General features: G+C 44.0%; 1 protein-coding gene across 13 annotated transcripts in view; it reads right to left on the minus strand.

The window, feature by feature from the left end:
- The window catches only part of TTLL7 (tubulin tyrosine ligase like 7), a 131,782-nt gene that overhangs the window by 47,983 nt on the left and 60,089 nt on the right, over positions 1-23,710 (minus strand). For all 13 annotated transcript variants that reach the window (XR_016442491.1, XR_016442490.1, XR_016442486.1 and 10 more), the window contains 3 exons: positions 4,767-4,861; positions 3,549-3,696; positions 3,386-3,459 (listed from right to left, as the gene is read on the minus strand). Coding sequence is in view for 7 of the 13 variants with exons in the window: in XM_090048362.1 (XP_089904488.1) it covers positions 3,386-3,459; positions 3,549-3,696; positions 4,767-4,861 (317 nt within the window). In the remaining 6 variants the exon portion in view is untranslated. The remainder of the gene's footprint in view (positions 1-3,385; positions 3,460-3,548; positions 3,697-4,766; positions 4,862-23,710) is intronic.

Consider the following 23,710-nt stretch of genomic DNA (forward strand, 5'->3'; position numbering starts at 1 on the left):
TTGCAGCCAGACTATAAGATCTCCCAGAACCTTCCCAATAAAATGTACAGGACAGGAATTTAACCAAAAGTTCAAGACCTGCTACTGCCACTACAGAGAAAGTCAAACAGCTCTGCAGTAGCAACTGCCCTTCTTTATAGCGTTGTGTCTAATGCTGGAAAAAGAGGAATTACCATAATTTTATAAAATATTTGTTTTAACCAAAGATGAATAAATATACACAACCCCAGTGCACCAGGACCCTGGAATCAGGGAACCTCTCCCAGATTTGGGGTTTGGATTCTGGTATCTAACTGAACTATGCATAATACAAGAATGACAAAAATATTCACTTTTCCTACTCTCTCAATCTAGGGGTTGTTCTGTTAATGTTGCCCTTTTTCCCTTTCGGTGTTACTATCAAATATCAACTGCAGAGATTTCTGGCAAAACAAAGATTTCTTGTGAAGGATTTGATTAACACCATGGGTGATTTGCCAAGACAAGAAGTTCCCCAACTGGCCCATGGAATACTGCCAATGGTACCAAGTACGTGACAAAAAAAATTCTTTACAAGTCATTGCATCCCCTGCAAAGTAGCAGAAAACACCTACGCAAACAAAATTCTTTCAATAGCTTTAAGCTGCAATGATGAACAGTACTCACTGACTATACCAACATATAGATTTTACTTAGTGGTGCATTGAGGACTGTGGCTGTGCACATAGGCACTATGCTCTTATCTGACACAGAGCTGGCTTTCTCTTAGACCCAGGCTTCAGCATGCACCAAGCCAGACAAGAAGAAAATGGATAAAGTTTTATATTATGCTGCCAGAACACCTCTCAAAGACATATGCTTATGGGTTGGGTTCAGAACAGCTGCAAACTTTGCAATCCTCCACACAGGAATCTTTTGCAGAGCAGGAGCTCCCTCTGCACCTCAGGCCCTGCAGAACCTGCAAACTGGTCCCCATAGGCCTAAGAAGCAGACAGCATATGAGGAATTCCCTCATAGTCTTGGCAATGAAGTTGGGTTGGGATGAACAAGTTGAATTACGAGAGTTGTAAGGCCTCTATACTGTTGCCGAGCAAACAGGTCAGCAACACCCACCCCGCTGAACAGGGCCAGCTGACCCTCAGCCTGCTGACTGGTTCTAGGGCTGCTTTTAAGGAGTTTTTGCAGCACCTGGCCCCTGCTGCACAACAAACTGGATTCAGTCTGTGAGTAGTTCTGGTTCATGTGACCTGGCTGGTGCCTGCTCCTGCATTCCTGCCCATGTACCCAGTCCTTGAACTTCAGAACCCCACTTTGACTTCAGCTGGCTTCCTGACATTAACTTCTGGCCCAGCACATGAACCCTGGTTTGACTTCGGCTTCCCTCCAACCCCTCAATACAGATGCTGGTAAAATCCTCCAGGTACTAACCACTAGACCCAACACTTCCGTGGACCCTGATAGCTTGTATAGCCCAATTAATATTCTGGTGAGGTAGCAGGATGAACAAGTTACCAGGTCAGATCTCAGGGCCCAAACCTTTGTTCACGGGGATCTTTGCAACCCCAAATCACAGATCTACAGGCGCCGACCATGCCCCACTCCCCTCCTCTCCCTCCACCCCAGTCCAACTGTTCATCTGGCCCCTCCAGCAAACCCTGAACCCAAGATTCCCCTACCGAGTAAATTTAATCGGAATCCCTATAGTTTCCAGGTTTCATGAATCAATGCTACCCAGCTTTCTAGCTATGCCCCCAAACATATGCTTCAGACACTGCCAGGGTGAGGTTGATAATCAGCCTCCTGACTGGAGATGCCCTGGCCTGGGTCTCCGCACTCTTACAGTCCTCAAACCCCCTCCTTGACCAGGCTGAAACTTTTATCAAGGCAATGGCTGGAATCTTTGGGGACCCACACTGAGCACAGACAGTGAAATGGGCCCTTCAGCAGGGCCGCCACAATGCATCTAGTTATGCTGCAGAGTACAGGCACCTAGATCACTGATGGGAAACAAACCAGCCCAACCTTGATAGAGTGGCACAGACTGGGCCAGCTGCCTATTCCTCAGCCAGCCCCTTCAAGTTGTACCATAATCCCTATCACCACAAGAGACCAAAACTCCTTTTTGCTAGTTCCTCTCTGCCTGCATCACCAAACCATGGCTGACATGCTTCTGCAGATCTTGACAACAGTCCAGTTGAGTCTACTTGATAATTTGCCTGGCTGCAATTTAGGTGTCCTACTACTGCACAGCAGGCACTGAAATCCATGAAATCACACTTCAGAATCCAGATATACTTAAGTTAAGCTAACAAAACCTATGGTAAGTACGCATGAATAGAAAAACTTGCGTGAGGTACTGCAAACAGGATTTTTTAGAAGGCTGCATGTGAGCCATTAAAGCATGGGGATCCCTTGGTTTAGATCAGGGGTGTCAAAGTTAAGGTTTGTGGAACCCTATGGTCCAACTCATAATGCTGCCTGTGGGTCTCAGAATGGACCTACATGCTGGGTAGAGCACCCTGTATTAGACTAGTGTACCAAATCTGCCCAGATCCAGCATGCAGAGCCAGATCAGTGCACACATGTGCATGCGGCAGAGGGCCAGATGAGCACAGTGTTTTCTCTACAGCATGAGGAGCCAATCCAGAGTATGTGCTGTCTGCAGCACCTGCTCAAGGCTGACCCTACATGCTGCATGCACAGTGCAGCACCTATCTGCAGGCTGGGTCAAATGAGTCGGATACTGCCTGCCTAGATTATAATAAACCCTAGAATAAAGTGTTTATCTTTTGTTATTACAACAGAAAAATACCTAGTGCCCCTTTTGTAGAGATCCATCATCATTATTACCCATTTTCCTGAGTACAAATTATTAACAATAGAAGTTTTGTCTAAGTGTTCGGCATTCAACAGAAATAACCCAGACTTTCACATAAAGACATTGGTACATGAACACCATAGTGACTCAAGACTTGTAAATGCATAGATGCAAATACATTAGATGCAAAGAGCAATTGCTGTAAAAATTTTCAGCTGATGGACATATTAAATATTTTAACTAAATGCCCATGCCTTTTTTCAGAAACGGTATTTGTTTGGTCTTTTACTACACCACCCCTATAGTTGGGAAAGATGTTAGGCAGGCTTTTAAACCCAAAAGGCCTACCTTTAAGTCCCAGATGAATCTCAAATCCTGAAGACTGGGAAAAGGGCATTTTGCACCCAAAATCCTGTCTAACATCTTTCCCAGCTATATATTTGGTTGGAAAAAAAAATCTCTGGACAACCACTGCTACAACACAACTGTAAATTCTTCATCAGAAAATCACCATCCAGTCACAATATTTATTTCCATTATCCCTAAATAAAACACTGAATGCTGTCCACTCTTGGATAAAGACAGTACCTGTAGTTCCCCATGTGTCTATTTTCATGCTCTTCTTTGGAAATCTGTTTACGTACTTGTGCAAGTCTCTCTTTCTAGAAATGAAGAAAGCCAATTAATTAAAACTGAGGAACTACAATCCTTGAAGAAGGAAGAGAAGTAGCTGTGTTAAATTCTTTTATACCAACTCTTCTTTTCTCCTTTCCAGTGTGTGCCGCTGTTTTTCCCAATCAGAGGAACCTGGTGATAGTCTTTTCATTGAGCCTTGACCATAAAGTCTCTTTTGAGCCTCAGCTTTCTGTTGAGCTAAGTTTCTTCTTTTATCACTTGGCCTAAAAAAAAAGAGACAACATTCAGATTTGACTCAGTAATCCAAAAGGTAGTTTCCTTTAAAACAGAATTAAAGGCTGCACTGCATTGCTGTGAATGCAGCTAAACTGTTAGTCTTCTTATCAAATATTTTAAATATACTTGTCTGGTGCATTTATGGTATATGGCCCATATCAGTCAATGGCATCTACACAGTTGGAAACAGTCCCTGAGGTCAACCCCCTCAGTTTTAAAAGAACTCCAAGCAAGCAGGCAGACCAACCCTACTGCCTGTGCAGAGTGCAGTGTGGACTTTGGACAGGAATAAAAATCTGTCCTTTCAGAACCAAGTGCAAGATCAAAACCTACTACACACTGTTGTGTCATAACCTGTTACAGGATACTGGAGCTGACGGGTATTCTATAATAAAAAAACCTTTCTTTTCTCCCGCCAAATATTATATGCTATAGATACAACATTTTTATAATATAATACTATATATACATACAAACACACACAAAATCTGTAGTAGCTATAGCATAAAATGTAATATAAATAATTCTTAGGGCTTAGAGACCTTCAGCCTTAAATATTCTTGTATAAACCTCATGCTACCAACCAATGTACAAAGATGACCTTAAATCAAAATGATTTAAAAACTACATCTATAGCATCATTCTCAAGTTTATCATCATTCTGTGTTTTGGTGCTAGTGGAAACAGGCTGTAGTTGTGTACACCGCCACCACTGCAAATGAGTTGTGCACTGAAAACTAGAATGGTGACAGCCTTCCCAAGCCAGAGTTTATTATCCTCACTGTGAGACCTGTGAAAAAGATTATTAAAATAAGAATACGGAAAGGCTAGCATCAAAGCTATCATCACCACCTTTTTGATATGCACACTAATGAGGAGTGAAGTTTACTGGATCAGTTACACCAGTTAAAATGATCTACAGAGAAGCTATGCCTTTCACACAATTTTAAAACTGGTAACAAAATTTCCCTTTATAGTAAAAGTCCTATAATTTTCCAACAAAGAAGGAAAACCAACATAAAAAGAGCCAAAATAAGGTTTTTGAACACAGGTTTACCGTATGTTGAGAAGCTTTAATGCATTTAGCAGGACTCCTTTTTTCACATCATAGTCTATTTTTTGATCTGTTCCAAAGCTTGGGGCTCGATTAATCTAAAAAATTAACACACAAGACACTAGGATGTTTAAAGACAAGGTGTAAAATATACTTTTTAAAGTCTGTATTAAAAAAAACTGTACTGGAGCTGTGGAAATTAACAACAGGTTAATAACACGCACGTTAAAAAGTTAATTTCATGCTTGCAAAACTGAAAAAGTGAGAGCATTAAAAATCAGTTATCAACAGGCAGAAAACAACATTCAACCATAATATTATGCATCAGTAAATAACAATCATTATCCCAAATGACAGCATTAGTAAATCCCACTTAATCTTTTCTTTGATGGCTTTACTGTTGCTGGGAGGTTTATCACCCAATGAATGTATCCTGATTATCTATTAGGGATGTACGAAGCTTCAGTTGCTGATTCAATTCGGAGGAGATTCAGCCCGATTTGGTGGCCAAATCTCCCCGAATCCGAATCGAATCAGGAGACCCATTTATCCCTCCAAATTGAGAGATTCAACAATTCACCCACAGAGGCAGCTTTATATGTTTTTTCTACATACCTCAAGGTACTAGACCCAGCTCATTAATGCTGAGATGGCGGGGCAGATAAGTGCGGTGGGGGGGCTGGACACTCAGTGGCAGATCCAGAAGTGGACCAGAATTACTTCTGGTCCACTTCTGGGTCCACCTCAGAGGACCCCGCCCTCCCCCTTCCCATGGCTCATCAACTGGTGCCTCCTGGGCTGGGGGGGCACCCATGGTCCCTGTGACTTCATAGATTTCATAGATTTCACAGACATAAGGGCTGGAAGGGACCTCGGGAGATCATCGAGTCCAGCCCCCTGCCCAAAGGGCAGGAAGTCAGCTGGGGTCATAGGATACCAGCAAGATAAGCATCCAATTTACTCTTGAAGGTGTTCAATGTAGGTGCTTGAACCACCTCCGCTGGCAGACTGTTCCAGACCTTGGGGGCTCGGACAGTAAAGAAATTCTTCCTTATGTCCAGCCTCAAACGGTCTTGCAGGAGTTTATGACCATTCGACCTAGTCATCCCTTGGGGCGCTCTGGTGAACAAACATTCCCCCAGATCCTGGTGGTCACCCTTGATAAACTTACAGGTGGCCATCAGAGCACCCCTGAGCCTGTGCTTTTCCAGGCTAAAGAGTCCCATGTCTCTCAGCCTATCATCGTAAGATCTGTTTTCCTGACCTCTGATCATGCGCGTGGCTCTCCTCTGGACTCTCTCAAGCTTCTCCACATCCTTTTTGAATTGTGGAGCCCAAAACTGGACGCAGTACTCCAGCTGCGGCCTCACCAAGGCCGAGTACAAGGGGAGAATGATGTCCCAGGATTTGCTCGAGAAGCATCTATGGATGCAAGCCAGCGTTTTGGTCGCTTTATTAGCTGCAGCATCGCATTGCAGGCTCATGTTCATCTTGTGGTCAATGATGACCCCCAAGTCTCTTTCTTCTGTAGTGCTATCCAACGTAGCACTGCCGAGCCTATAAGGATGCTGCAGGTTTTTCCTCCCAAGGTGGAGAACCTTGCATTTTTCGGTGTTAAACACCATCAGGTTCTCGTCCGCCCATTTGCTGAGCTTGTCCAGGTCAGCCTGGATCACCCGCCTATCTTCTGGCATGGATGCTTTCCCCAAAGTTTGGTGTCATCGGCGATGAGTGACTGCCATCAATTACAACCCTCTGGGTCCGAACACGGAGCCAATTTCCCAGCCAGCGGATCGTGGTGGAGCCAAGGCCGCAACTGGCCAGTCTGGCCAAGAGGTGATCGTGGGATACCAGATCAAAAGCTTTTTTGAAGTCAAGATATATGACATCAATCTCTTCTCCCTTGTCCAGGTGATAGGTCACCTGGTCATAGAAGGAAATGAGACTGGTCAAACAAGACCTACCGGCAACAAACGCGTGCTGACTATCCCTTAGGATGTTAGCCTGGGCCAGTCCATCAAGGATGGCCTCCTTAATAAACTTTTCTAAGATCTTCCCCAGGATAGAAGTCAGGTTAATGGGCCTGTAGTTAGCCGTATCCACTCTCCTCCCTTTCTTGAAGATTGGCACCACATTGGCCTTCTTCCAGTCTTTGGGCACTATACCAGAGCGCCAGGAGTTTTCAAAGATCCATGCCAGGGGCTGGGCTATGATGCTCGCCAGCTCCTTGAGTACCCTGGGGTGCAGATTGTCAGGGCCGGCTGACTTGAAGGTATCCAGCTTCTCAAGTTGTTCCTTCACGAGGTCAGCATTTATGGAGGGTAGGGGATCCCCATCACCCGGAACTCCCTGTCCCATAGCAGGCATGGGCGTCCCATGGGACTGATGAAAGACTGACGCAAAGTACCTATTTCATAGGTTGGCTTTTTCCTGAGCGTCAGTTATCAGTTGCTCCATCTGGTTTAGCAGGGGTCCAACGTTGCCCTTGCTTTTCCTCCGGCTCCCCACATATCTGAAAAAGGACTGTTGTCGTTGATGCTTGAAGCTAGTTGGAGTTCAGTTGCAACCTTGACTTTCCTGGTTTGCTCCCTGCAGGACCGGACCAGTGCAGAATAATCCTCCTTGGAGGTGAATCCCGTCCTCCATCCTTTGTAGGCTTTCCTTTTTAGCCACAGGAGGTCCGCTAGGTCCCTGGAGAGCCAGGAGGGCTGCTGTGCCTTCTTGCTGCCTTTCCTCCGTGTTGGAATAGATTTAGCTTGTGCATTGAGGATCGCTTCCTTGAGAAGCAACCACTCTTCTCGAACTCCCATCTCCCTGGGGTCATGGTCCCTGAGGGCCTGACCGACAAGCCTCTTGAGTTTGTCAAAGTTGGCTTTTCTGAAGTCAAGAACTTCTGAAGGTGATCAGCTCATGGTCGCTGTCACCCAGCTTCCCATCGATGGCTGATCATCAAGTCAGGTGCAGGGGGGTGGTCTGCCACCGAGCACACGGGGGGACCCTCGCACTCCTGGGGGATGCTCCATCTGTCCCACCATCTTAGCATTCATGAGCCATGCCTGGTACCTCGAGGTACATAGAAAAAGCATATAAAGCTGTGTTTATAGCTAAGATAGCTGATTCTCAGAATCAGAATCAAACCTTCAGATTCAGCCGAATTGAATCGGGACAGTGATCCAAATCAGGGAATCGAATCACTGTCCCCTGAAATTGGGCCAAATCCAAATAGAATACAGACTATTTCACACACCCCTAGTTATATATCACAACTATCAATTGATTTCAGTAGAACATTTGCTGCATAGCTGAACAATGCAACAGTGAATCTGTTAATGGTAAACTCTCCTCTAGCTGTATCTAGCAGTCTGTAAGTAACCCTGGAATGTGATTCTATTCTGAAATGTGACCATTTGAACACACAAAATCCTCGTTCAAGGTCTGTTCCTCATTGATTTTTAAAGCAATTACTTTAGCTTGTTGTACAGAGGCACTGAGAGACATAGCCATGGACCACTACTCCACTGTGTTACATACTGTACACATAGAGAAGAAAGAAACAGTCCCTGTCCCAAACAGCTTACAATCTAGGCATAAGAGAGACAATGTATTATAGTATACAGACAGAAGAGTACTGAGACAGAAATTTAGGTTGGCTATTAAAAAGAACTCTCTCACTATGAGGGCAATTTAAAAATTAGAATAGAATACTATAGAAGTTGTGGGATCTCCATCTTCGGACCTTTTTGAGAGCCAGTTAGAGAGACATTTACCTAGGATGGTTTAAAACAGTTACGAACTTGGCTTGAGTGGAGATTTAGACTAGATGACCTCCCAAGGTCCTCCCTTCCAGCACTTTTCTAAGGTTCTAATGTTAGTAACTACAACAAGCACTGGTGTCAGCAGACCAGCCCATAACCACTCTCAAATTTGCTTCAAGTATCAAAGGAGTTTTAAGGATGGCTTTAAAGGAAGATTATTAGGCAACTTTGCCAGCAAGTACGGGAAATACTTTTCAGACATAAATATGAAGATACTTGATCAAAATTTGACAAGGAGACAGCATCAATATCAAAAACTGACTGGAAACAAGAAAATCTTGGTAGTGAATGAAAGAAAACAGATTAGGGATAGGCTGGAAGAGCCTTAAGACTAAAAACAGTTTACATTTGTCACAAAGAAGGAAAGGATGCAAGCAGAGGGGTGACATGGTCAAACCAAAAAATAAAGAAAGTGCATTAATGGCTAACGTAAATTAGTTGGTCTAATAAAAGATATCAGATTTACCCGAAGAACCCCATCTGCTTATGTCCTTAGACCAACACAACTACAACCTACACCCCTTAATGACTAACATAAATTTGTACTGCATTTTACTCCAGCATTTGTCAGTACAACTATGGGAAAGGGAGCTAGACTCCATTCTGGCCCCAGTGTGTCAGCACCACTGCTATTAAGCCCCAGTTAAGTCCAGCCCTCATAACTGGAACAAAGACTTAAACCCAGAACTTTCACAACAGGCTACAGAGAAAAACTTACTAGACAAGGAAATGAGTAGATAAAATCTTATTTAAAATATATGTATCATAAGCAAAGCTACACTTATGATTTGCTTAACTTGATAACCAGTAGCACTGTTGGTCTGAAGTCAGGCAGAAGGGCAGGGTAGATTTGCACCTTATAGACTAATTAAATCAGAAATATGAAATCATAAGCATGAAGTGGCCTACTTCATCAGATGCTGTGATCTTGAAAGATTTTGATTTTGAAAGATTATACTATGATATCCAATTTAGTTAGTCTGTAAGGTGCAAATCTACCCTGCCTTCTGCCATCAATTAGTCTGCCATACTGAAATAATTTAATTATGAAATAACTTCATATCCAGTCTTGCAAACCTTATACCCCTTTAACTTTCTAATGTAAATAGTTCAACTGACATATATAAGCCCCAAAGAACAAAGGCTTAAGAATACTAAAAAATATGCAAACAAGACCTATTAAAATAAATGGAGAGATCCCACCGACTTCAATGGGCCTTGTATCAAGGCCTGGTCCAACTTTCAGAAGCAGTATACTAATTGTAATGTACTTAGCAAATCAAATGTCCAACTCAAATTACTGCCTTTTGGATTTCAAACTACAGTAGAACCTGAAAAAATGTAGTTTTCATGCTTTAGAAACAGCTGACCAGACACCACATTTACTCAAGTCTAAAATGAGGTTTTTTTCCCCATTCATCATGGGGAAAACAAGGCCTCTTCTTAAAACTGAAGCATCGCAACTGGGAGCTGTGAGAAACAGCAGTGCAGGGACAGGGATGCATCAGGTCTACTCCCTGTCTGGATTTTCCACTTCCTTTCCCCCACCCCTTCCCTCCCTTACTGGCCAAGGAAGGAATCTACACATTGCTGCTGCTTTAGTTTCCAGCTGGCCCCATGCTGCAGGAAGTAACTCTGCTGGGAGCTCAGCACTGCACCATGCCCTATTCCTTTTCTCTCTCCCCTCGTCTCCCCACCTGTGCTCAGATCAGCAGAAGGAGGTAAATGGTGAGGTGGGAGTAACCATGGAGCAAGGGATGAGGGACAGGATGCCTGTTCCCCCACCCCTGCTTTCCCCACAACCTGCCACTGCTTCCCCTGCCTCCTACTCCTCACTCCTGCTTCCCCCATCTGTTCCCTCGCTTCTGCTTTCCCCACCACCTGCCCCTCTGCTGCTTTCTTCCTGCCTTACAATCTATGAATCTAATTAAAGCACCTTGTGTAACAGAGTCCCCATGCTTCAAAATGGCAGCTGGGGCGCTTTACTGAAACCTTGTCAAGGGAAGATGACTAGCATGCTCCAGCAGACTCGATTAATCGAGTGTACTCCCAACATGCTAGAATTACAGTGCACTGGAGCAGCCTCCTGGAATGTGTACAGGTATCCATCGAGAAGTGCATGCTGACTTTCACTTCTAAGTTTTCTAACATCTTGAGTACTATTAACAATACTTCATATTACTGTTGCAGCATTATATATAACATTTCTGCCAGCAATATGAGAAGTAATTATAGTACACTGTAACATTTATAATATCTTTTCTGTCCTTTCAATTTAGCTTAACACAGGTGAGAAATGTAATCACAGACTTCTCTAGTAAGCTACTACAACTACAGTTTAAGAATAAGTAAGATAATACTATCTGTGCTCTTATCTTCTTCTAAGTTTAAAAACGTACTTTATTCACAATAGATTTCTGAAATCACAATTTTTATGGCATATGTCCTGAACAATAAGAATCCATTACAAACAAGAAGCTGAGGACGTTTGTGGCTATGGCACATTTCAGGTGGCATCACAGATTCTGGGTAGCTGTAGATGCATGTACATACAATATGTACACATACAGAAGACAGAAACAGTCCCTGTCCCAAACAGCTTACAATTTAGGCATAAGAGAGACAACATATTATAAATATACAGACAAAGGGTACTGGGATGGAAATTTAGGTTGGCTATTAAAAAGAACTCTCTTACTATGAGGGTGATTTAAAAATTGGACTAGATTACTATATATGTTGTGGGATCTCCATCTTTGGACCTTTTTAAGAGATAGAAACCTGATGTCATCTCAAACACCTGCTGTGTTGCCCCGTGTTCAAAGGTTTGAGATATCAAGGAAACACTTCATTCTAATCCCAGAATTTGGCAGGAATATAAAAATAGAAAGGATTTTTTAGGCAGACAAGGTTCTTTGGGTGAATCTGGTATCTTTTATTAGACCAACTTAAATAGTTGGAAAAAAATTTCATCAGGCTGAGGAAGGTTCAGCAGTTGGTGTGTGCTCTTCCTGCATGGAATAAAAAGTAAAGAAGCCAGAGGCTGGGCTCGTATCCATACAAGGCAGGCAGGCACTGAAGATGTAGACTGAGGAGTCAATGGGTGAGAAACAGGCTGTCTACATTTTTTTAGAATTTGTTTTAGAAACGTCTAAAAAGAGAATTTTTATTTTAGAATAATGCATTTTATCTGTTGCTTATGATTACATACAAAATTCAGTTATTGATTTAGGATATAATCTTTTTCTTTTTCTCTTTGTAAGCTTTGATCATAGTTAATTAAGGTGCACAAAACCTGCTCTAATGATGCATTAACACAATTCTCAGATCCATCGCTGAGTCCTGAAGATAGATTTAAGAGGCAGGATGCCACATTCTTCTTCCTGCTGCTCACTACAGTCCCCTGCACTTAGCTGACAGCTGGGCTACTTTTCAAGTTTTACTCAAGAAGGTAAATTAAGAGCAACTCTCAACTTAGCATTTAAAGGCATTACAAAATTTCAGAAGCCACTGTTTGCTAAATGCTAGTGGTTGCACAGAAGAAAAAAGGGACAGAAAGAAAAGTATGGGAAAGAAAATCTCCCTCCACATCCCAGGCTTGAGTGCTTCCTTAAGGTTGCAATACTGCATTAGTACCTCTTTACAGGCCAAAACAATCTCTTCTTCCTTTTCCGGATTCTATCCAATGGCTGCCATGAGAATTCAATTCTTTCTCCCTCAACAGAATGTCAACTAGAAGCAACCATCTCCACAACAGAAACTGCCAGGGAATGAAATAGGCTGAGCTCATTTAGAATGAATTGTTCATCAACAAGGAATTAGAGAAGTGAACTGGAGACTCTTCATTTAGACAAACTGCTGAACCATCTGGCTTCAAAAAGCCCCCTTTTCCTATCTTGAATAAGCCCACTGAACTACAACTTTTATACAGTTTTACCTTTTCGCTTTCCTCTATGAGGCTGACCTATCCTAGTATCTTCCATCTTTCTATTACTTGTCTTAGTAGACTATTTAGATAATAGATAAATGACCAAAATTTATGAGCAGAAAAATAGATACAAGCAGTGTCAAATGTCTAAGCTGTTCTGGGTAGACCATCAGCAAAACAAATTTAAACAGTCAACATCCAAGCCATTTTAAACCCAGTAAACACAGGCGATAATACATAAACAGAAAAATATTTGTTAAATAATCAATGTGTATCTACACAGGGTTGCTTAGTAAAGACTCCTGTACAAAATGTTCCCAATGTACATTATTTTATATTCTCACTCTATATTTACACTTTAACTAGTGATGGTTACAAATTATTAATTATAAACTTAGATTGGAAATAAGAATAGATTCATAGATTGTAAGGGGCTGGAAGGGAACCTCACAAGATCATCCGTTCCAGCCCCCCTGCACTAGGCAGGAAAGACAGCTGAGGTCCAGTGACCCCAGCTAGGTGACTATCCAGTCTCCTCTTGAAGATTTCCAAGGTAGGTGATTGCACCACCTCTGGAGGGAGTTTATTCCAGTCTGGACACCCTAACTGTGAAGAAGTTTTTCCTAGTGTTAAGCCTGAAATGGTCTTCCAGGAATTTGTGGCCATTACTCCTGGTAATGGCCAGGAGGTACCCTGGAGGTGCCCAAGGGTGCCCTGGTGAACAGCTGTTCACCGAGCCCTTGATGTACTCCCCTGATATAGAGGTAAGCTGCTACCAAGTCCCATCCTTCTATTTTTTTAATCTGAAGAGACCCAAGTCTCTCAACCTTTCCTTGTACGGCTTGCCTCGCAAGTTTCTGATCATACAGTGGCTCCTCTACGGACTCAAGCTTTTCCATGTCCTTGCTGAAGTGTGGCACCCACAACTGGACACAGTACTTCAGCTACAGTCTCACCACGCCTGAGTGAAGCAAAAGAATCTCTTCCTCAGTTTTCCTTAAGATGCATCAGTTGATGCATGCCTGAGTATTGTTTGCCATGCTGGCTACAGCATCACACAGACGGCTCACGTGCATACTACAGTCTATTATTACCCCTCGGTCCCTTTCAGTCACGGTGCTAGTCAGTTTGACACCACCAAGCCTGTAAGTATGTTGGGGATCACTCATCCCCACACAAATCACTTTACACTTCTCAGTATTGAACTTAATCTGGTTCCTATCCACCAAAGTTGCCAACCTGTCTAGGTCCACCTGTATCTGCAGCCTATTTTCAAGCATGACCTTGCTCCTCCATAACTTGGTGTCATCTGCGAACTTGGCCAGTGAATTCTTCACCCCCACATCCAAATCACTGATAAAGATACTGAAAAGCACTGGACCAAGCATGGACCCCTACAGGACACCACTGGCCACTTCTCCCCAGGATGACACAGATCTGTTCATTAGAATTCCCTGGGTCCTACCCCACAACCAGCTTCCTACCCACCTAACTGTCGAATAGCTTAGACCGCAATCCTTCAATTCTCCCATGAGAACATCATGGGATACCAGATCAAAGGCCTCCTATGTTTCCCTCCAATATTTCTAATTATCAGAGAAGAGGAATTGTTTTAAAGACTAAATGCTAGAAGCAAGGAACCTGAATCACTTTACCACTGAACTGAACAAGGTTACAGTACAATTGGTTTGATAGGACAAGGAATCTGGCTCAACAATCATTCTTTATCATATATGCAGTCATGTATCTGCAATCCCCAGGTTAGGTTAATATGGTGTTGCTTTGTGGTGTGGAAGTCATCTGATAATCACCATGCCTCATAGCTTTTAGTGGTCACTAGTTGAGACCAGGTAGGATTATTTTTGTCTTCATTACTGCATTAGCTTCCAGGTTTTTTATCTTCTGTTGAGGCACAAGGAAGTTGGCCTCAATTAACAGGGGGCATTTTGGCTGTGGTACATTGATGCTGTTGAGGTTTGTAAAGGTTCCTAGCTAGAGAAACTTGCTCCCTCACTCTAGGTCATGCTGATTGCTAAATCTGGGGTTAACAAGAAATTCCTCCCCTACGTCAGATCAGCATGCAGCATTGTGAAGAAGAGAATGTTACCTTCCTCAGTAATGTGTGTGGGGCCCAGTCCTTTTCCTAGGATCTTCTGAGGAAATATTAATCAGATGCTTCACTATTATTGCAGTGGCAAGGCACTAGCAATACTCTCATCTCCTCTGTTTTACCTGTCATGTAATAGAGTATTCTTGGTGTTTCAGGTACTGTACTTTGTAGGAGAGTTTGAGAGTGTGATGTGGTAACTATGGGGATTCCTCAGGTTAAATGCAAGAGACTGGATGCTCAATTGCCTTGGTGACCTATGTTCCTATATTTTATGCTGAATTTTAAATAGTTACTGAATTTATTCCAGAACTGCTCAAATTCATAATACTTGCTCTCACTTTGTAACTACCAGTATGTAACAGGATGGCCTCCTCATCTGATCTTTACCAGCCACCCTACTCCTGGGGTAACAGCCTGCTTTCCTTTCCTGCCATGCCTTGATGGAAAAATATGAGAGTTGTTACAAAGGTGGGAGGCTACCCATCACTCGCCCTGTTGGTAACAGCCTAATACCCACTCCAACTTCTCCTCCACAGATCCCATGCCTCACAAATGTTATTGCTGTGTTACTTCTCCGGCCTATGGCCACAGCAAACTGGGCACACAGTTGTGGCTCTTTTCTACAGTTCTAGAGGGCCACTCACACGCTACCCTTCTCTCACTGGGATCCCACTCACTCCGCTGGCTCTCACACAGCCTCTTTCATACTGCCCTCTCTCAGGGGCCACACTCATTCCGCCTGGTCTTACCCGGCTTTGGGCTTAGCTCTCCTCTCCTCGGTCAGCCCTGGTGCAGTCTGTTGGGTATCTCCCGCTACGCTCACCTGAGCATCGACTGAATGATTCTATGACTGTAGGCCTACTTCACTCCTAGCCCCTCGCCAGGCTACTATGCCCACACTGAGCCACCTCACTTGTCCATACTCATGGGGCCGCTCTACTCATCACCCCTCTCACACAGTGTCTGACTCGCGCTCTCAAGCTTTCCTCTGCTGCCTGGGTGTGGCCCTAGGTCCCTCCTCTGGCCTAAGCTCTGCCTCAGGGCTCCTTCACTGAGCCCTGGGCTCCCCCTGCTTTCTAGAACACCACCAGGGGGGTGGGGCTGGGGTTATTAAGGCGCCCCAATCCGCCTTTCACCAAGGAGGTAACTGGCCTGGCATTTCCTGGGGGCTCCCATGCCACTAGGAGCCCCAGCAGACCAGCCTTCCCCAGCACAGTGCAGTTTTACATCTTACCCAGGACAAGGGGTCACCTCCTCCCCAAAGCCCTTGCCCTTACCTCCTGACTGGCTGGAACAGCCTCTCAGCCTGATGTATCCTCCTTCCTTCCTGCAGCAAACTGCAGCCCAGTTTATATCCCTAGGCCAAAATGGCTGCCCTCACTGGGTACCTGGCTGCTGCCTGGTTGCTATTCTTACACAGTAAAATTACAAAAGGGTTGTGCATACAGCTAAACAATGTGTGTGTGAGTGAACATAGCTGTAGTTGCACTGCTGTATTTCATAACTGTGTCAGAAAACCAAAGCAAAGGAAAGGTTCACCTTAGCTAAATGGCCTACAGGTCTACTGTGACTAAGCTATACCCAATGCTGTGACTAGCATTATGTGCAGCTGCCTTTAGCAACCAGGCATAACTGACTAAAGAGCCCCTTAAAGGACCAACTCCTAAATGTTACCTAACATTTTAGGATTCAAGTTAGCTAAATGAAACAATCTCACCAGAAAAAGCTGGACAAGCTGCACTTTGTCACTCAGTCTCTTTGTCAAAACATTCAAACAGCAGATTCTTGCTCTTCCAGTCTTCCTTCAGTCCAGTAACACGAAGTTGCAGGAGAAAGAAAACTTGCAGCTGTCATAATAGGAAAGTTGATGATGCCACGTATACATCCCTTTACACAAAACTCTGCAGAATTTAAACAGATTAACCTAACAGGCTCCTATATAAATTTGTAAACCTATATAATCTACTAAATAAAGAATGGCATCTTTTCTATAACATGAATCTAATGCTCTGTTAAAATGATGCGTGAACATAAATATTTTTGGAGACTTCATTAAACTTACTAAAATTTTTCCAAATATTGTACTTATTGTAAGAGTTGAAATGTAAATGGCCAACTACCATAAGTCTGATTATGCTCAGCGAGGTTAATGGCTATTACCACATAGATCAAAGGATTTACCAGAAAACCACAGATCCCTTTAAAGCTGATGTGGCTGTTAGCCTAAATGGAGCAATTAACGGTATTCTTTAAGTTTTCTTTTAATAGAGGGCACAGCTGAAGACATTAGACGCCACTCTGCAAGACTCTGAGCATGAGGAAAGTAAAGTCACAAGGTCAGATAGAGCTCCCTAGGTTTTCTTGCAAATGCAGAAAACTAGGTAATAGTTTGGTAATAGGTATGGTAAACTCTGCATGTGAGAGAAAAAAGCCAGCAGACAACAAGAAGCAATCCTAATAGAATCCATGCAACAATGAAGAGGGACAAAGATCTTTGGGACATAAGGCAGTTGGTTGCAGTTGGTTTCCACTCTTTCAGAAAAACAACTTTATCGGTAAACCAGTTTGCAGAGAGATAACTGAACCACATTATCAATTTTTATCCTTATTGAATCAATCTAGCAAGACCCAAATCATTGGATCACTACTCAGGCCAAAGGGACAGCAGTATTTTTAAAAGCTTGTTTTAAAAAAAAAAAAAATTCAACACATACTTGAAATGCGGACCCTAGTGCCAGGCATTTCCTGAGGATTAAAGAAAGGTTGGATGTAATGGTTCTCTGCATTCATCTATGTGATCATTAATGCCTATTCAATATGCCTCTGCTAGTACTGCTTCATTAATTATTATGGTGGCGCTCAATGAATAAGTATAAGTCAAATTTAACTGAAGAGTATAGTTAACATGTGAACTTTCTCCCTTAAATTTATACGGAAAACAAAATGTTTTCTTCCCAAATTCACACCTCTTGCCAAAGAGCTCATGAATGTGACAAAATGTATATAGATGATATGTGCTAATACATGAAAAATTAGGGGGAAAATAGCCCGATTTCTCTGATTTTATGTTGGTTTTTACTACATTTATTTTGTGGTGAGAACAAGCCCAGCAATTTCAGCATTGACAATAATTGCAAACCTCAAACATTCTCACAGGCAGTTACGTTGTCTTCAGAGTTAGTCATATAAAAGAATAGATTTTTGCATAACATAGGAATTCTTCTCATTTCTCTGAATAATTATGCCTATTTAGACCAAAACATGCTCACTGTGGCATTACAAAATACATTTGCTACTATGAACCAATGACAAATGTATTTCCAATGTCAACATCCAAGATTTACAGAGCCAGAACATTATGTTACTGTAGTACCCCTGCTTTTCAGCTCCCTACAGGAGCCCCACCATTTTGCCATATAAATACAACGCATTCAATCTTAGCAGCTATGGATTGCAATCTACATGTTTCTTCTAAAGAATCAAAGAGGAGAAAAACAAGGAGCTATCTTGCTAAATTTCTCTCTTTTTCTTTCTCTTTCCTAAGAAAAAAAGAGAAATCTCCTAAGGTGCCTTCCCACAAGCTCCTTTCCATTTCTACAGTACCCCAAAAGAATGACACAGGAGCAATCAGAGCAATGGTTCTGCCCATCTTCATCACCATGAAACAGTAAAGATCCTTGGTGTTTGAAAGTGCTGTTGAGTGCCAGTGGTTAGACAAGGGGGGATAACATGAGATTCTTCCATTGCCCACTCAGCTTTAGATAGTCTGAAAGCATGCTTGCCTGTGCATTAGTAAAAAGCAAACCCGTCTCCCAGTTTCACCATATATTTGCAGCATACTGAAAGGCAGATTGCAAAAGTTCTTTATATTCCTATTGTAAAATCTTGTTTGCAGAGAACCGCATAAGAAGAAGATTGTTAGTTACACCTTTGATAATCTATGACTTTACTGTTCACTTAATACAGATACTTCCCTTTGACAGTGCTGGCTGCCCAAACTTGGTACCAGATCTCATGTAGCGCCGAATACATTCTGCAAACTTCTAAAGTATATTTAAACTGAGAACCTTCCCCCATGTCAATGAATGCTGAGAGCTATCTGCACGTTGCACAGAATTTCCAGCAGCCCACGATTGCTCGTAAAATCTTCCTCTGAAATGGCTGGCTCAACCATTTATATCATACTGAAAGCCAAATCACAGACTATAAATTACATGTGTAGTAATCAACACTGTATTAAGCATACTGTAATATTCATGGTTTTCTACAGGAAATTATCCAGACAAATGACTGACTTGGAAATAGATGTTCCTGACTTCTTCCACTAGATGGTGCAATCTGGCTTTATCTACATGAAGGCAGGCTTGTTTGAGAGAATCAGCATTCTCTTCCTTAAGCAATAATTTGCAATGTCACATTAGTCGAGACTGGAGAGGACAGGTGGTATTTCTGCCTATTTTTAAAATAATTAATGCTATGGGGATACTCATGAGTAGATATTTGTGTTAAAACAATGTTTCTAAAAACCAACGAGGAAAAATCAGACAGAGGCAATCTTAGCGTATCACTTAAGTGCTGTGTTTAAATATAACTCTAAAAGAGATATTAAAGTGGTGTTCATGATTCAGTCTATTTGTCTTTATGCAAACCAACCTATCAACTGAGGGGGTTTTCTAGTTTCATGGAAATAAACCAAGAAAGCAGCAGCATGTTTCCCATTTTCATGAAATAACACTAGATAGACAGTTTATTCAGTGCCTAAGGCACTTGACTGAGACATCAACAACCACCTTCAGTTTTCTGCCATACTTACCTATTTTTTCCTCAAGTGCTTCTCCTTAAATGAAGCATAGTGTCCATTTAAAAATGACATCCTCTTACTCAACAGGTTGATTCCCTGGCTCCATTTCAGCAAGGTACTTAAGCATCTACTTATCCATGCCCCCCTGCGCATATATTCAGATCTGATGTCAAAGGTAAATCACTAAAGTTTTCATTACTTTTCAATCTTGCTAGCTCAGCATAGCCAAAACAGCTGAAACAAAACAAGATGAATTCTGGTTTTGCTACTGCTTCTTCAAAGAGAAACAAAAATAAATATTGCCAAACCTTCTAATAGGAACAGAATTACAGGTTTTACGGAGGACATTTACCATATTTTCTCACATATAACATGCACCTTCCCCCCAATATAACACTCCCTCCCTCAAAATAAGCAGCAAAGCTGATTTTCTGACTAAGATAGAAACACCATGCTTTCATTCCTGCTCCACAATGCAGTGGTTGTTGCATAATTATTATGATAACAGAGGGAGTCAATTGACTTAATAGCTCACCATTCTGAACTCCAGAGGTGTTAACAATTGTCTTTTCTTTTTAATGGCTTTGATGTTGCACTAATCAAACTAACACAGGGCAATTCCACTGTCTGACAGCTGTTCCTGATCTCTCTCCTCTTTATTTCACAGCCTTGAAAACTCTTCAGGTTTTCTTTTTTTTCAAAATCACAGATTCACACACAAAGACTAGACATCAGGAGCAGCTAGGGTTTCAGCTTTTGTTAAGCAAGAAAGGGAGGGTGAATCAACTGAAATTAGTTTCTGCCCCTATTCTATGCAGCCATCACTGTAGGGGGAAAAAAAAAAAAAAGCTTTTTTCCTCCATTCTGCCTTTCAAAAACAGGGTATATATTATATTCTAGATCATGTTGTATTTGGAAAAACTATGAAATCTTAAGAAAATGAGGGAATTTAAATTCCAGCACTGGTACCACTGCATGAACAGAGATAACATTACCTCCTTACTACTATAGCTCCCAGCATCTGGTTCTTTGCAAAAGTTATTCCTTTATTGAGCACATGCTGCTTTTGGCAGCAGTTTAATGATAAATGATGCATTTAGGAGGTTTCTTTGTATGCAAGTGTAAGACAAAGGGCTTCTCTCTCCCCCACCCATGCTGGTTGCTTCCATTCCCTGCACATGACTTGCAAAAATGTTTGTTTCCCCCGTTCCTTGCTTCAGTTATGGAGAACGAGGCAACTACTTAACCTTTTCTTACTTCAGCTCTTAGGGTTTCAGTAGGAAGTCTCCATTTGTGTTTTAGCGATCCCCCCCACCTTAACTTCATACAGATCGTGGTGGCTGCAGCTTTGCAGGTTGAAGGTGTCATGTTTACCTGGATTTCTAACTGGGAGAAGCTGTAGTAGTGCAATTTGTTATAGAAGTGCAGCCATCTAATATGATAAAAGCCTTTGTCCATTTGTCTGTCCATAGCGCTCTGGGCCAACTGCACATGCGCCGCCAAGACGGCACATGCCTATTGGCTGCAAGGGCCTGGAACGTTATGGACAGAGGGAGCAAGGGAGCTGCCACACCGTCCCTCTTGCCCCCCAACAACAGCCGGCAGGGAGGGGGGAGGTGGCGGGGAAGAGGAAAGAAAGGGAGGGAGGGAGGGGAGCAGAAAGGGGAAGGGCCCCCTGCTGCTGCCGCTCCTGCCCCCCCACTCCCTCTGCCTGGCCCCAACAACAGCCAGCAGAGAGGAGAAGGCAGTGGGGAGAGAGGGAGTGGGGGATGTTGCCTGCAGCTGGCTGTTGGCAGATGCTGCCCCATGCAAGCCCCCTCTCTCCCTGTTCCTGAAAGCTGCCAGGAGCACAGGGTGGAGCGGCAGGTGATGGGGGGTGCACAGGGCTGGACGCGGGGTGGGGGGAGGGTGCACGAGGCTGGGATTAGGGGGGTGTGAGAGGTTCATGGGGCCAGAGGCAGAGTGCTGGCACTGCAGGGCATTAGGTGGCAGCACTCCATCCCTGCCCGCCTAACCCCCATCCCCACCAGTCATTCATGATGAGCAGTTTGCTAGTTCTTTATAAAAGTCTGTCATATCTTAACCAGGGGTTTGTTGCAGTGCATCAACATTATATAGATAAAAGACGGTTTAGACAAGCTTTTCTATTTCCTCAGCCCTCTTCCCTTCCAAAAGCTGGAGGTTACTTCCAACTGCTAGATTTGACTTCAGTGATTTTAACCCCCTGCAACTACTGAAGAAGCTGTAAGAAAATTATCGTTATAACCCTTATTACTTCAAGAACTAAATACAGTAATTGAAAATTAGTTGATTTTCTAGTGAGATTGAAAGAACACTGTCTTTTCTCTACATCATGTTGAACAATGATTCTGTATCACTTCTATTTATGTTAGGAATTGATACTACTGCCTAAAAGATGTGGTCCATATTTTAACTTTCTTGTTTAACAAGAAGTTAGTGACTCTACCATAAAACACTATGTATAAAGCATAGATGGCAGTGATATTAATTTTTGCCAGGGTGGGGCTAAGATGATGCCCTCACCCCTGGTGGCACAGCTGGAGCTGAGCTGAGCAGAATCCTTGGGGGATTGGGGGTGGATGAGGGCGGCTCACTGCAGGCTTGGGGCTCGCTGCCTTGCTGTCATTCCCATGCTGCCATGGCAAGGCGCCCCTTGCCTGCCCAGCAGCAGCAGGGGGCACAACACCATGCTGCCACCCCAACTGCTGCCGTGTGGGCACGGGGCACCTTGCCATGATGGGGCAACTGGCGCAGGGCTCCCAGGGGAGGGCAGCAGGGCAGAGGGCCCCGAGCCCACAGCAGGCAGCCTGCATCTGCTCTCATCCCATGCACAAATCTGGGGGGCACATGCTCCCTCCTTCCTCCTTCCCCAGGAGTGTGTGTAGCAGCAGGGAGCCAGCTCCCCCTCACCCAACTGCATGAACCACTCCTGGTTCTGTCCTGCTCCCCATCCCAACCCTGGGCCCCATCACCACCCTAGTTGGGCAGCACCCCCAGGCCAAGCCTCTGTCCCATTCTCTCCTTTGCTGTGGGACCTTGATCTACCCCCATCATCCAATTTACCTGCAGGCAGCTGGAGGAGCTGCTCTCCAGTGCTGCCTGCGTCTATATTCCTGGCCATGTGCATGCCTGCCTAGCCCCTTTCCCCTCCTCCCCCACTTACTAGATGCAGCTTAGCTCCCCACTTCCTAAAATAGGGGTAGTTATTTGGGCTGGAGAGTCACTCAAGGAGTTTTGCTGCACTCTTGAGGTCAGCGGGTAGGGGCAAGGCTGACCCAGCCCTGGCCCTGTGTCATAGCTGTTTACACTAGGTTGAGGGGCGGTGGGGAGGAAGGGGCCCAGGGAGATTCCAGTTTATTCTAGCTGGACTGGGCAGGCAGTGTCTCCATCAAGACCAGCCTGGACCTCTGTGGGCAGGACTCACTCAGCTGGGTGGACAGGATGGGGGTCAAAGGCACGAAGGGAGTGGGACAGGTGATTATAGGGTGGTGACAGCATGGAGCCAGGGCCTGGGGCAGGGTCATGAACCACTCCCCATACATTCCTGCGATGGATATTGGTTCTGCGGGCAGGGACCTGAGGGGAGTAAATCATGGCCCTGGCCCTGGGCCTGGTCCTGTGCTGTCACCAGCCCAAGATCCTGGCCCCAGCCCTGCCCACTGTCCCATTGCCACCCACCTGTGACCCCATCACATCTGCCCAGCAGTGTGCCCTGCTCACTGGGGTCCCAGGCTGGTCTCCATGGAGACCCTACCTGTCTGCTCCATCCAGTGCCCCTGGCAGTGGGTGTGGGGTGTTTGTGGGTCTGGGGTGTCTAGGTAGCAGTGCTGGAGTCTGGCAGAGGTGGTGGGGCATGTTCCTGGTCCTGAGTGGCAGCAGGGGCTGCCAGGAAGCTGAGTCCAGCTTCTGTGCCTCCCCTGCTCCACCACCCACCATCTCCTGGCCCTGCAGACTACAGCTTCCAGTGTGCTCAGAAGCTATGTTTAGGGATAGGGCAGGCTGTGCCAGGCAGCACCTCCATGCTTGGGGTGGTAGGATGGCCACATGCACCATGGCCTGGGCTGTCCCCTGTGCAGTCACATTCCTGGCCTTGTGATTAGCACTTATCACTAACATTATAACGAGCAATTCTGCCCCTTTAGGGAGTTCCTGGCAGGAGGGAAATGGTGGAATGAGATAAGAGTGAGAAGCCATGCAAGAAGCTGGAATTGTTAGAAGAAGGAAGTCAATATTATTACATGCTGATCTGAGGGTACTCCAATAATATATAGG

This window comes from Crocodylus siamensis, chromosome 5 (assembly GCF_052110815.1).
Source record: "Crocodylus siamensis isolate JL-2025a chromosome 5, ASM5211081v1, whole genome shotgun sequence".
Lineage (NCBI taxonomy): Eukaryota > Metazoa > Chordata > Crocodylia > Crocodylidae > Crocodylus > Crocodylus siamensis.